Source organism: Ambystoma mexicanum, chromosome 5q, assembly GCF_040938575.1.
Source record: "Ambystoma mexicanum isolate Mex_15411 chromosome 5q, UKY_AmexF1_1, whole genome shotgun sequence".
Classification (NCBI taxonomy): domain Eukaryota; kingdom Metazoa; phylum Chordata; class Amphibia; order Caudata; family Ambystomatidae; genus Ambystoma; species Ambystoma mexicanum.
Genome location: NC_090933.1, coordinates 34,235,579 through 34,250,809, shown reverse-complemented (window position 1 = coordinate 34,250,809; position 15,231 = coordinate 34,235,579). Strand labels below are relative to the sequence as shown.

The 15,231-nt window shown below is 47.4% G+C and overlaps 1 protein-coding gene across 1 annotated transcript in view; it reads left to right on the top strand.

Moving 5' to 3' along the window:
• LOC138498547 (maestro heat-like repeat-containing protein family member 1) overlaps positions 1–15,231 on the top strand; it is a 262,370-nt gene that overhangs the window by 161,390 nt on the left and 85,749 nt on the right. Inside the window, exon 5 of the mRNA XM_069622325.1 lies at positions 4,509–4,631. Within this exon, the coding sequence (XP_069478426.1) occupies positions 4,509–4,631 (123 nt within the window). The remainder of the gene's footprint in view (positions 1–4,508; positions 4,632–15,231) is intronic.

The following is a 15,231-nucleotide window of genomic DNA, read 5'->3' as shown; positions in this document are numbered from 1 at the left end:
TATCTTTTCTTCTGTATCCTTACGGTGCATTTTCAAAACCCAGAGGGCATGTTTTAGGCTACTTTACTTTTCATTCTGGTACTTGTATTCTTCCAGAGTCATACTCTATGAAGAAGTGCCCCATTTATCCATGTTAGTCACCTTATGATGAAGTGCCCCGCAATTGTGGGGCTACAAAAGTGGCACTTCGTCATAAAATGACAGTCACCTCTACCACCCCAGGACACAGGACATCACTAAGAATACTGTCTACATGGAGACACAGGAATGGAGAGCTATATTGTCAATTATAAGGGAAACCCATAGAATACCTAAGGTCCTCGTATTACTGCCTCCCCTTTTGAGATTTGAGGGGGGGTAGCATTTCCATCCACCTTCACCACTGCATCAAGATCAATGTACTCTCTGATGGACAGAACTGCATCTTAGTCCTCCTTCCCAGTCATTTTCAAAATAAACCCAACGAAAAAGTTACTCTGTAAAAAGAAAAGGTTTCCATTACAACAAAAAAAATGGCTTTTCAAAAGAAAATGGCTTCCCAAACTAAGAAATAGAAATAAGGCTTCCCCACTTAAATAACAAAGGTTTTACACAACACGGAATCATCATCCTTTGCAAGAAAATAAACTGCTGCCTAATGTGAGAAACCAGAAGGTGTTTTACCCGCTGGTCCCAGGAGATCTGTCGTCCAGGTGGCCAGGACACGGCCATCGCTATTGAATCCAGTTCCTGCGGGTGAACCAGTGGGGGAGGATCACCTTGGCTAGGGGTCTTCGGGGAGTGGAAGTGGGACACCAAGGTTTGAGGCGCTTTATCCCTTTCCCTGTAGCACCTTTTCCCCATCCTACCCTGTAGAATATTTAGAAGCTCTACCCCTGTCCCTTTTCCCACACAAACACTTTCTTACACAGTAGCAGACAACAGACTAACACCAGAGCCGTTTACCTGACATGTCCCAACACACGGGACAGTCAGAGTCAGGCAATTAACAATAATCACGCACACCTGACAGCCCTTTACCTTTCCCACTGGGATAAAATGCAGAGCACGAAAGCACACTTCAAGTAAGGCTGAACGCACGAGGAGACAGCTACACCAAACCGGCAGTACAAAAGGAGGAAAAATGTGATGAGACCTAGAAGGATGACAAAGGGGGAATTACCCTTGCCCTTTTCAACTCAGACCCGTGAAACATCCAAAAGGGAAATCATAAGACCGGGAGTTACAGCTGGCATGCGGAGCAGCAGATGTCAATGGTACGCTGAGCCTCCCACAATGAAAACGCAGGCGTAGAGGCAAGCTGGCTGCCATGGTAGTATCCTTGACTCCAGAGAACAAAGAAGCCAACGGGTTCAGAACAGCCGGTGAGTCAGAGGAAACTGATAGAAAACCTAACTGTGTTCTGCCCAAGGTTGCGAGTAGCAAAATGTTTCAATGCAAGGAATTTACAAGAAGAACTTTAAAGAGAGTCCAGTTGAGGTCCAGCTGCAGAGGGGTCTGGCACCGAATGGGCGCTAATTCGAAAGGCTCTGGCCAGCATCTGTTTTTGAAACTACAAAAACCAGAAGGCCCTAGGAAAGGGTAGTGTGAGGCATCAGAGTGGTCCTACAAGGGTCGCATCAAAACCCTTGTACAATCGAACATCTCTGACCTGTTGCCAGAGAAAAGCTAGGGGAAGGGAACCCCGCTTTCCACTACGATTCTGAACTGTGATAACGGGCAAATGTGAACCTTTCAGGGATCCAGAAAGAGAACAGAGAGAAGAAAAACCCAGCTTTCTGATTAAACTGAGCGATACATGAACTGTGTTAGGAATACATGAACTGTGTTGAAGAGAGGCCGTAGTGAACCCGACGGAAAGAGAGGTGTTTTTACAATAAGGATCCGAGCCCGGCGGAGGGCGATCCTAAGGTGTAAAATCACTGAGAGAACTTTTGTGTGTTTGTTACTTTGAATCAGCAAACCTTCTAAGGCAAGATACTTTTGCAGGAAAGAGACTTAGCCTCTGAAGGGATTTTGGTATCATTGAACTAAACTGTGAACCTCATGCTGTCGAGGCCCAGGAGTGTGCTGTGCTCGAGACTCACGCCTTGTCCCATGCTTCAAACATGGGGAAGGGAGACCCAGTCCTACCATCCTGATTTATCATTTGGTGAACACTTCTTTCATTTCTTGAACATTATTGTAAAGGCTGGAGGGGGGTGTCTGTTCTCCTTCTCTCTATATGGCGGAGGAGAGGCACAGAGGACCCCAGCCACGATTCTCTATAGTGTAGCGAAGGTCAAGCAATCAAGGCATAGCTGTCAGGTGGTGATGCGGCTGGTTCTTAAGTACAATTTAGTCCCCAAACACCCACGAACGAATGTCCACACACCGTATTAGTGAAAACACTGTCTTTATATAATTAAGGTTCAAGGTTATATACACAATCACAATAACTCACTTTGTGCTCAGTTAATCTACAATGGCAAATATATACAGTTCTAAGTGGTACCACAATTATTATCAGATTTCATTAAAGTGCATCAACTGTACTCTGGTCAAATGTCACACAAATCAATCAATAAAGGTAATCAACAATAGATATATGAGGAAAAGCAGTTGGTTAGAACAATTGTCACAATAGTACTTTAGCTACTAAGCCACAATTCTGTGTGAGGATCCCCCAACTGGGCAACATGTAAAATAAAGATATACTACAAGCCCAGTCCATACACTGCTCAATTAGTCTTATTTCCTTCTAAAATGTTTCTACCACCTCAATGTAACTGGAATAACAAGAGTTCCTTGAGGAGGCATCCATGGATTCTTCTTGAGTGACTCCCTTTAAGGCTGGAGCCATGGATTGACGATGGGCCTCGAAGAGAGTGAACTTTGCGTCGAGGATCCTTGATGAAAAGTTCAATGGCGTCGAGGCAGCTGCTTCGGTCCTGGTGGTGCTCGTTGACGATGAGTCGAAGACGTCCTGCAAGGAGAAGGCTTGCGGGGCACCCCGAAGTCGATAGTTTGGGACCACAAAGAGTCTATGAAGAACTTTGACTCAGCAAGGGCGTTGAGTCGTCTGGTGTCTCTGTGGTCTTTGGTCAGCAAGAAACCCACCAGTGGATTCTCCTTGGCGCGTCGGCGGCCTCGACTTTCTCCGGTGGGACAAAGCGGTCGGCGGTGCTGGCGAGAGATTCCTTCGATTTGAATGTCTTAATCAATGGAGCATTGCGGCCCCGGTCGTCGGCTGCACGGCGTCAAGCGGTCCCTGCTTCTGGCCAACCCGCATTGACTGGCCTCCAGTGGTCATATCAAACCTGAAACCCCTGGTCGACGACGGTGGACGCAATGTCTGGTGCTTCTCTTCCTTCTCCTCAGCGATCCCAGTCTCCGGTCGGCAGCCTGTCGAGGGTCTGACTTCCAGGGAGCTTCGGCGAAGGTTAGCGGTGCTCGATGGTCTCTTGGAGCACGGGAAGAGGGTGCCCAACCAGTTCCTCTCTAGGATCAGTCCTCGATGAACTCGACAGCTTTTGGATCGGGTCGAAGCAAATGCAGCAGCAAATCTTCTTCTTCCAGCTGGGCTTCAAGGGTAAGCTTCAAGTATCAACTTCAGCTTCTGAATGAATTCTAGCAGTGAGAGGCCCCCAGGTATACTGTTCTGTCTCTCATTCATTCTGTTGGGTCACACTCAGGCAACCAATCACTCAGAAGGGCATTCAGCAGTCAGTCAGCCAATCAGGCATACAGTGCATGTAGGCCATTCTCCTGCCTCTCAGACACAACAAAGGAATGTGTATTGGGACAAGTACCCAGCCATTCAGCGCTACACACTTCCCCACACTATTTTGTAACTTAGTTAATAAGGATTGGCAATAGATTTTTTAGTATAGGCCCTTTTTATTTGCCAAAAAGCCACAAGGACTGCGTTATTACTATCTGATGGTCGTAGCTTGCTCCCATCTTAGATTTAGGTTTAGATTAGGCATTTATCTCACCAATTATAAAGATTCAATAAACACCCTTGAACTGTGACCACTTGTGTCTGTCTTTACTGTTGCCACCATGAGTTCCTTACACTAATCTCCTTCCAAACTCTCCCCACCTCTGACTACTGTGGTGTGGATCAACCATGCCACACACGTTCCAGCAGCCAAACTCAACCTCCAAAGGAATAATAAAGTTGCTGGCTGCTTTTGAAGGCATTCCAATTGGGTCTCTGCCTAATAAGGCACATGATTGCTTAGAAGAGAACTCAAATCCCACATGAACATTAAAATCTCTGCCGAATACTTGGGTGTTCTCCATATCTGGGCTTGACAAACCCACTACCAACTTTCAGACGTCATGATTCTCCTGCAGGCTCCTATGGATTCAGCCCTATACAGCAGTTGACACTGCTGGGATTTGCAGATGTGGTTTTGCTAGATATGCTAATTAGTAGTCATATGAGAAAGGCCTAATAAAGGATATAGAGGCCAAGCCACATTTCTACTTTGCTGATGTGTAACATTTCTTTTTCGTTGTAGATGTCAGAGGAGCAGATGGAAGCCATTTTGAAGAGCCTGTCAAACATCATCAAGAGTGAAAGATTCACCACTTCGAGTGCTTCGAAGTTGGCTGGCGTTATTGACCGATTCATAAAGAAATCGGTAAGCACAAAGAGCCCAAATGTGTATGTTGTTCCTCCCCAAAGGCTACAGTGTGGGGCAGTGTAAACATGTCCTTGTTATCCCTCATTGTTTTTGCAATCTTTCTTGTTAACATATAGTGATAGGAACACATGCAAGATATATCATAGAAAAAACAGCATAGGGGTTTAAGGCAGTGAGTACATAAATGTATGTGCTACCTGCAGGTGAAAGGTTCCAGTAACAGTAAAAATGTCTCCTGCAAGAGTTACAGGCAATATTGGTATTGGAAAAATTATGTTTCATAATTCTGCCTTATTACTTTCCTTTTTGTGTATGAGTGTGTTTTCTATTGCTTTGCATATATTTTCATCTAAATTATTAGTGTTGTTTTGGATTTTTTAATTTTATTTTAAATCGGTGGCTACCCTAAACCCTCCCAGCGTTCCTGAACCCTTATCGTTAACCCTAAGCGTGGGTCTACCTTCTTTTTGTGGTCACTGTGATTCGCCTCACATTTAGTTTGTCCCCACAATCCTCTGTCACGAGTAAGATCAACATGAGACAGATTTAAAAGGAAATGGTTCTCAAGCAAGATTTATTAGAGTTACACTTTGATGAAAAAACCTATAACGTGTAACTTGTTAGCTCTCTTTGGATTAAACAGTTCAAGTCTTGATTTATAAATCTCAATATGGGAGGTTGATGATCCATTTACAGTCACACACAGTCCTGGGTTTTTTTGACTGCGCCCACATGTCTTTCTTGATATTTTGGTTGTTAGACTGCGATCTTCTGCTTCTTGACTTCTGTTCCAGGCAGACCCCTTTTCCTGGGTATCCGGGTCCCACAGGCAGCCACTTGCTAGGTCCAAACAAGGGTAGAAGCTGTGGTAGGCTCTTACTTGGCAGAAAAAACGGGATATCAGTGCACTACTGTGTACTTCGGTTCAAGAAATATACTTTTGCTGGTCTCTCAAATGTAAAAATTATTAAATCAAGTTCTGGTGCTCCAGGACAAGCTCTTGCTACTCAAAACATAAGAGCTGAAAACATGATAATCCTATAACCTCAGGCAACACTGAGGTAAAACCCTGGTCACTCAAGTGACCAGGGTTTTACCTCAGTGCTGCCTGAGGTTATAGGATTATCAGGCTATTACTTGGCAACACACCAGTGCTTCCACAGAGTGGCTGGTAACATGAGCTACCCAAATACTCCAGTTTAGCCTTATTTCTCATTCCCTATCCTATGGAACTGCTCTTATTCACCACTTCTCCATCCTCACTATCCTCATCAATGGGACACTATGACCTTGTTCCTCTGGGAGCCTCTTCTACACCTTCTGCCCTCTCATGTCCAGTCTTTCCCTTTGTCACCATCTCATTGATGCTGTGCCACATGCTCATACCTCCCCTTCCCAGGGTCATAATTGTTAAGCATTGGGTGTGCGCTCCTCCATATCCCGTCCTACCTTCTAGCGGCATCAACCTTCTTTCGCTTTCTCCCCCTTCTCCTTTAGAGTCTCCTGAAACTCCTCCAACCTCTCCTTTGATGTTATCCCATCCTACTCAATGGCCTTCATTTGCTTTTTCTCAGTAATCTCTCCAAACTACTTTTTGCTTATTTCTTGGTCTCCCTCGAATCTTCTACTATGAGTTACTCTCCAGCCACCTCTTTCCACGCACTTTCCTCCACCCCTCTCATTCCAACCTCCTTCTTGTGTCTCCTTTCCTCCTCCCGGTTATGTATATTTTTTATAATTCCAGTGCTTGCCAACGGTTCTTCAAACTCCTGTTCATCACAGCCTTTGATTGATGAAAAGTAACAGTATATCAATACTCTTTAAAACTCTCCAGCAAGCACTTTGTTATCACATAATCATTATGTAATCAATAGCTCGAATGTATTACTGTGTATATCCATAGCTCCAAGCAGAGTGTTGTAATCAGCCGAAGCACCACATAATGTAAGCACTTTACACTCTGAGTTGCATTCACATTGTACAGAGCAACACAAACATATTTGATATTAAACATTAAACTGTGTTCCAAAGTATTTCCATGATAATGTAACATTAAATGGTACTTTGAATGCTGTATTCAAGCATTGAAAAAAGTACCTTTCCTTTAGCATTACGACTAGAACAAAGCCTCCTTCGTCCTTCTTCATCATTTGTAATGAGAGATCTGCAACAATTAGCAATTCCTTTTTAAGAACATGGTCGTAGTTCGAGCAGCTCCGAAAATGGCTCAAAGTTAGACATCAGCTAACAGGCTAATATAGCAATCACACCGAGTCGGGAGGCAGGGGGAGTGTACATGACCGGTAATGGCCCGCCAACCTGAGCGTAGGCAGGCCCGAGCAAAATGAGGGCTTCGGCGAGGGCTGCTGGCTGTTACCGGCCATGTACGGACCCCCAACAAGGGGGTGATAGCTATTTGCAACCCAGGGTTTGCACGGGGTGAAAATTGTTTAACTTTTTTCGTGAGATGGGCTGCTCATATTGCACAGCGCCAATCTCCTGAGAAAAAGAAGAAAAAAAAGATAGCTGCCACTATAGGAAAAGGGACTAGGTCCCTTTTCCATTTCTATATGGCAGCCGCAGGCGGGAGAAGTTCCTGGGCCAAAGCACAAAGCTCCAGTCCAGCAGGGCATGTGGGTAGTGAGGGACAGCATGCAGAAAGGGTATGTTTTGTTCTGGGGGCGAGAGGCTAGGGAGGTGGGGAGGCAACAGTGAGCGGCGCCCTGTTGCCTCCCTACAATCAAGATGGTGCCACCCAGGGAAGGGCCTCAAGTGTCTGGAATGAGCCGGCAGTATACAGTGTATTTTCCTCCACTCTTCCAGCCACCTGATTGAATGAGCATGCTTCCTTGGGTGCGAATGAATGAGAACCCAACTGACAATCACAATTGCATGACAGTGACTACTTGTAGTCCATACCAACCTAATGGAATACAAGGAACAATTGTTATCGTGAAAACATTTGTAATATATATATATATATATATATTTTAAAACCATGCCCTCAGCCAGAGTAGAGCTGTTTAATAAATAAAAAAAATAAAAAAATAGAGCTGTTTGCACCAATCATGGTCACCAAACATTTTCAACCATTCTGTCATGTTTATGCAAATGTTTGATGGTTGAAATGCAGGCATGGGTATAAAATCTAAAAGCGTTCATTTGGTAGCAGTGGTATCATCTGAGAAGAACGTAACTCCAAATATCCAAAGAGGCCCAAGACATTATTTAATTTGCAATATAACGATGCTAGAAAGCCAGACACGATAGTACAGATAAATCTAACAAAAACACATGGGAGCAAGGTAGGAGAGGCTTGGGGCTGCAACAACTGCAACATAATTATGGGGACCAGTTATCCAGACCCCACCTTTAGAGTCTTGCAAGAGAGAGCTTTGCTCTCAGTCAAAGAGCTGATGGGTGTTCATTTTAGGTTTGACAAGAGGGAGAATTGTTTTCTGCCAGAGCTCTGGTTTTCTTTCCTTGTACTTAATAGCTTGCAATTTGTTTTTGATGCAAGCATTTCTGCTCTAAAGGGACATAGACCAATCCACTGGTTTGCAAATGGCCAATTGTGTATTTATATGTACAAACCAGGGGTAGGGTTAGCATTCTACTCTAAACGCATATTAAGCATATTTTTCAGTGGTGATGCTAAGTATAAAAAGTGTACAATACTTTTAGTGAAGAATAAAATAATATAAAAAGACAAAGATATCACATTTGTATAATATACGGGTGTGTTAATCTGCTTTTAGCCCAACAAAATCACAAAACCAACCTGTATACAATTTACAGCTCATTCAACAATGTGAAGATATATATTTGCATCTTTTTTTTTTAATTCAGGTTTTCCAAGGAAATTATGTATCATATGTCGTATCATAAGAGTGAATCATATTCCAAAATGTTTCTGTAAAATAAATCAATTGTGACATTCATCAGGGAAAACGTTCATACTATAAACCATTGTCTTTGGACAATTCTGGTTCAACATAGAATGCTATTGATTTTCAAATGGTAAACATGTTCTTGGAAAATGTATGTCTTTTCCTTTTTTAATCTTTTCTTTCCAAAATGCGTAGGTTCACACAGTCTGTATGAAGCATCCCGTCTTTAGTTAGAAATACCACAGACATTTAAAAAAAAAAATGTATATGAGTTGCCATGTAAGCTATTGAATGCTGATATATTAAATTATATATAGGCATGCATAAAGGGATTGATTCTTCTTGGGTGTTTATCTAGGCGTAGATTGTATTTTTCTGTCGCCTGTACTAAAAGCACCCTGTCAATCCCAAGTAAAGAATCACAGAAGAGGTAATACGGACCGCCCTTGCTCTCCTCGCTAAATAGCAGTCGACGCACTCGCTCCACATCAGATGCTGCCAGTGCACTCTTCAGTTCGTGCAAGATTTTCAGTCATCAGATTAGGAAACCAAATGGTGCAGTTACAATGTAAATGGCTATTCACATACTGGCTAAACCCCTATGGGCCCCTTAAAGGGTCACCAGCTGTGGAAGCGCGATACCTTTGACAGTCCTGTTCCTGGTTTAAGGTGGGCTGACCCTGGATATGCCCTGTGTACCTCCTCTGGGCTCCCCACATTACATAGCTGTTGGCGGTACCTCACCCCCCTTGAGCCTTCCCGCCTGTGACGTCCCAGTTAGTTGTAGTGCATGCGCGAGCCTCGTTCGGGACCCGCGCATGCACAGGTTAATAAACCGCGTCCGTGCGGGCAGTTGCCGCTGGGACGCGTAACAGGCAGCATCGCGTCCCGTGTCTCTCTGAGTGTGTGCGTGCGTGCATGTATGCGTGTGAGCCACCCGAGGCACGGGTGGCTATATAACAACTGGCGATGAGGCGGGATACCATCGCAACGTTCACTTGATGAACACGGCGTGTTTTACATCGGCGACGCTACACGGTGGTGAGTCACGGACCCAGCGGGAACAAATCCATGGTGCCCTAGCGTCTGGTATGCAGCAGTAGCGGCCTGAAAAGGTGCTTGTGCGCTGCTCATACCACATTAACAGAATTTTTGGAACTCTGGCAGTCATCGTATCGCTGCCAAACAAAAGGTGGCTGGAAAGCACAGCTGGCAACAAGGAAGACACACTAAGCTGTAGGGGAGCAATGGCATGCTGAATTCCACCGTACAGTAACGTGAGGTACGTGCACTGCCCACCCAAGTCAGGTTTGCGGCCTCTGAGCCATAAGGAGCTGCCTGTGCGACCTGTAAACATGGTGGAAAGTGACGGAGAGGCGGAAGCTGCGACTATGGTGGTGAAAGCACAGCAGGGGTCGTTGTTACCCATGCAGGAGTTTGATGTGTCCGGTCCCCCTTCGAAGTTGGGTCCAAGATGGTTGCTATGGATAAAAAAACTTGATATGTACTTTACAGCGACTGGGATAACCAATGACGATGCGAAGAGGGCCACTCTTTTGTACTCGGCAGGCCTGGATGTCATACGCATATATGAATCCCTGAACCTGCAGGTAGTCACATATGATGCCGTCAAAACTGCTCTGGAAAATCACTTTATACCACTCTCTAACGTCGACTACGAGAGGTTTCTCTTCTGTGGCGAAAAACAGCGGGAGGAGGAGTCACTAGATCAGTTTTCGACTGCGGCTCATGGCCACCACGTGCCGATGGGACAATGAGGAGTCGATGATTAGGAATCAAGTACTTCAAGGGTGTTGCTCTGGAAAACTACGAAGGCAAGTGTTGAGGGAACCGGGCTGGACCCTTAAAACAAATCCTAGACAGTTGTAGAACCTATGAGCTGGCGGAGTCGAGAGGTGCCAAGGTGGACGCAGCAGTGCGCCCTGGAAAATCGGAAGAGGCATTTGCTATCAGTAAACAGACTGCGCCGAAAGACAAGTGGGGTCAGAAACGACAGGAAACTCGTTCCCCGACAGGGTCTGGATCTATCTGCCAGTATTGCGGATATGATTTGCCCCACTCTGAAGAGTGTCCGGCCAAATCGAGGTCATGTGGCCGGTGCAACGGACCAGGACACTACGCCCGTATGTGTCGTGCCCCAGCTCCAGTGTCAACACAGAGGGGCCCGGCCAGGGTACGAGGGGGTGGTTCGAGAAGGCAGAGGAGCATTGCGGCTTTGGAGCAAGAAATGCAGAGACTTCAACTAGCTGAGGAAGAAGAGGAGGAGGAAGACAAAGTATTTTACATCTCGAGCATCGCTACTGGGGCGAAGAGTAAAAGACAGCCCAAATGTGTTGTGAGCATTCAAGGGGTGCCGACACAAGTGCTAATTGACACAGGGGCCTCAGTATGCGTGCTGGCCTCGGAACATTACCAGAAGATTCCTGGCCCTCCCGTGCTGGACATTTCGACGGCAAGGATTTTCACGTTTGGCGGAGACACTCCGCTCCCCATCAAGGGGGTGTTTGTAGCGCCTGTATCCAGGGGCGGAAAGACCATAAAGGCCCGATTTTTCATTACAGATGTGAGTCCCCACTCTCTACTCAGCTGTGCTGCATCCGAAGCCCTGAACCTGGTTCACTTTGCACTAGAGGTCTATCAGGTGGATATTGAGACACTGCTGGACAGGTTTGCGGGCATTTTTGAAGGAGTTGGGAAGTTGAAGGCGCCCCTGGTCCGTCTGCACATTGACGACACGATCAGACCAACAGCTCTCAAGCATAGGCGAATTCCGTTTCATCTTCGAGAGAAAGTGGAAGAGGAGCTCCGGTCGCTTGTCAGTATGGACATTATCGAGAGGGTGGAAGGACCGACGCCCTGGGTTTCGCCCATTGTGGTGGCGCCCAAACCGAAACAGCCTGGGGCGGTGAGAATTTGTGTAGATATGCGTCTCCCCAACGCCGCAATTAAGAGAGTGAGACACTTAACGCCGACGATGATATCAATGGGGAGTTGCAGGCGGCGAAAGTTTTTTCGAAATTGGATCTACGGGCGGGCTATCACCAGCTTGAGCTCCACCCAGACTCTAGATTCATCACGACCTTTACCACACACGAAGGCCTTTATCAATTTAAGCGCCTGAGCTTCGGCATTTCATCGGCCGCCGAAGTCTTCCAGAACACTATTAGGGGGGCGCTGGCAGGCCTCAAAGGCGTCTTGAACATGAGTGACGACATCTTGGTGTTTGCCGACTCGGAAGCCGAACACATGAAGAGGCTCGAGAGCACGCTGAAAAGGTTGAGTGATCTGGGACTTACACTACACCGTCAAAAGTGTGAATTTTTTAAAGACCGGATAGGGTTCTTTGGATTTATTTTTTGCGTCGCTGGAGTGTCACCGGATCCAGCTAAGATCAGAGACATTCGAGAAGCTGCGGCACCATCATCCCCCACGGAGGTAAGGAACTTCTTGGGGATGGTGAATTACTGTGGGCGCTTCATCAAGGGTTTGGCTTCCTTGTCTGAACCCCTCAGGGCGCTGACCAGGAACGACGCCGTGTGGAGGTGGGAGTGCAAGGAACAGGAGGCATTTCAGGCCCTCAAGAATGCTCTGTCCGATGGGGACACCATGGCGTACTTTAACCCTTCCGTGGAATCGGAGATTGTTGTGGATGCCAGTCCCATGGGTGTTGGGGCAGTACTATTGCAGCCTGATGAAAGGGGGGACATGCGTCCCATCGCGTACGCGAGTAAGGCTCTCTCCAACACCGAAATGCGATATTCGCAAATTGAAAGGGAGGAGCTAGCCATTCTGTGGGGCTGTCACCATTTTCGATTGTACATCCTGGGCAAGCCTGTCTTAGTGGTGACGGACCACAAGCCGCTGCTGCCCATATTGGCGGGGGTGTCTTCGAAGCCGCCGCCCAGGATCGAGAGGTGGATGTTAGCCCTAATGGAGTATGGGGTTTGACTAATATACAGACCGGGAACCAACAACCCGGCGAACTATCTCTCACGACACCCCAACACAGAGAATACAGACAAGGACGGTGGCGTGTCCGACTGCCAAGGATTGCTCTGTCACGTGGTGGATGGGGTGCTACCGGTGGCGCTGTCGAGGCTGGCTATAGCGACGGAATCATCCAAGGATGAGGTGTTCGGCATCATCAAGGCGGCCGTGAGAAGTGGCGACTGGATAGAGGTGCTGCGTAACAATTCAAGGCGACAGTCAGATGCCCAAAAGGACCTGCGGGCACTCTGGAAGGTACGGGACGAACTGTCGGTCTCAGATGATGGTCTGATTCTAAGAGGGAGGCAGATTGTGATCCCGCAGGTGTTAAGGGGGTGCGTATTAGAGCTGGCGCATATCGGGCATCAAGGGGTCGTCAAGACCAAGGCGAGACTTCGGCCAAAGGTCTGGTTTCCTGATTTGGAGGGGATGGTGGAGAGTTTTGTGAGAAAGTGCTTGTCGTGCCAAGCAGCCAGCCCAGGAGACAAGGCCCCACCTATCAGTTCTATGGAATGGAGTGAGAAGCCGTGGGGAACCGTCCACGTGGACTTTGGCTCGACTGGTCGGGGCATGTATCTTCTGGTGGCGGTGGATCAGTGGTCGAGGTATCCGGAGGTGGAGGTAGTGGAGTCCACAGCGGCGGAGTTTACCACAAGGGCCCTAGACAAAATGTTTGCGACGCATGGATTCCCAGAGATACTTTGCTCGGGCAATGGACCGCCATTTACCGGCAGCCAGTTTGCCCAGTATCTCCAACATAGGGGGATCCGTCACCGCAGGGTATCCCCGCTGTGGCCTCGAGCGAACGGAGAGGCCGAAAGGATGATGCGTACCTTGAATAAGGTACTGAGGATTTCCGCCAGTGGGGGTGAAGACCTTCTGAAAAAGCTCGTGGAGTTTCTGCAAGAATATCGCATCACGCCTCACCAATCGACGGGGTTTGCCCCTGCGGAGGCCCTGTTCGGGCGTTGCCCTCGGGGAATGATACCAGAAGTAGAGGGCAGTTAGAGATGAGCGCGCCACGCACAATCAGAAGGAGAGCGAGAGACGAGGGCTGCACGACACCGAGGTGTGTGTCGGGGACTCCGTCTTGGTTCGGAACCGACACCCCGAGGGCAAACTGTCTCTACCATACGAGCCTCGCCCGTGGAAGGTCACCCACGTGAAAGGAACTATGGTGACAGCGGCCTGTGACCGCGGCACTGTCACCCGCAATAGGTCTTTCTTCAAAAAAGTGGGCACATCACCAGAGGCCACAGGTCTAGAGGAAATGCCACACCAGGACACTATCCCCGAGGCCCCAGTCGAGGATCCCACCAGGGCCATCGCCCCCGGGGGCGTCAGTAACAGTGGAACTTTGCCGGGTACCTCGAGGTACTCCGTGCGGAGCGACCGGAGACTGCCGGCTCACCTCAAGGACTATGTCCTGGACTCAGGGGACTGAGCAGAGGTCTCCATGGGCTGTAATCAGTGATGGGAGTATCCAGTTTGTGTTTACCAGTTTGCGTTGTTAGAGCGCCATATTGTTGAACTGTTTTGTTGATGGAAAAAATAAGGGATGTGACATCCTAGTTAGTTGTAGCGCATGCGCGAGCCTCGTTCGGGACCCGCGCATGCGCAGGTTAATAAACCGCGTCCGTGTGGGCAGTTGCTGCCGGGACGCGTAGCAGGCAGCATCGCGTCCCGTGTCTCTCTGAGTGTGTGCGTGCGTGCATGTATGCGTGTGAGCCACCCGCGGCACGGGTGGCTATACAACACCGCCCACTACCTCCAGGAAAAGGCAGGGGACTTCATTGTATCTTCCACTTCCCTCCCCATATTTGTGTAAACACTAATTGTGTTTCTTACCTGTGTCCTTTGAACCCACTTCCCACAGGGGCTTTGTTTATTTCTTCTTCCGGTTTCCTTTATTCGTGTCACTTCCTTCTTTACCAGACATCAGGGCTTTGTGGACTGGAGGGATCTGGCAGTTTTTCAGGGACCTCGAAAGTGGATTATGTCATCAGACTATCTTTCCTTTACTCGCTCTCTTTTATTTTGAATGTTTAAAAGGTATGTTTTGCCTGAATTTAACATAGGATTGTAAAAAATATAACTATTCAAAGCAAATAATTTAGATCAGAAAATTATGCACTCTAAAGATTTTGCTTCAACTATTCACGTCTTGACATGTAGGGATCGCACATTCAAGTCTTAACACTGTGACACAACATTTCACTTTTATTTTGTCAGTAAAATGAGCTCCACCGATTTGGTAATAGGACAGGGTCATGGGTTTTACCCATTGAAGAGGGGCAAAGGACCCCTGTCAACCCGTGGTAGGCAGCCTACCAGCACAATGCCCGAGTTCGATCTAATCCAGAGGTGGTGTGAGGGATCTGAAGGGGACGCCCGTCCTCTGCTCCACAGGCTGCATAGAGCTATGCTCCTATATTTTTACCTCTTTCCCTGACCCAATAACTATCAGGCTCTGTCCAAGTCCAGTCTATTTCTCTTCCCTTTAGGTGTTTCCGGAGACAATAAAATTACCAGTCTGCATCAGACTCCACAGACCCCTGTGGTGGATAATGATTTCTGGGAGGCAGCACCATTCAACGAGACAGAAGAAATAAACTGGCTGCCCTAATGGGAATAGACTAAGCTTCACACCCAGCCCTGCAGATAATGGGTGTTTCGGCCACTTTTACTCCCTAAAAATG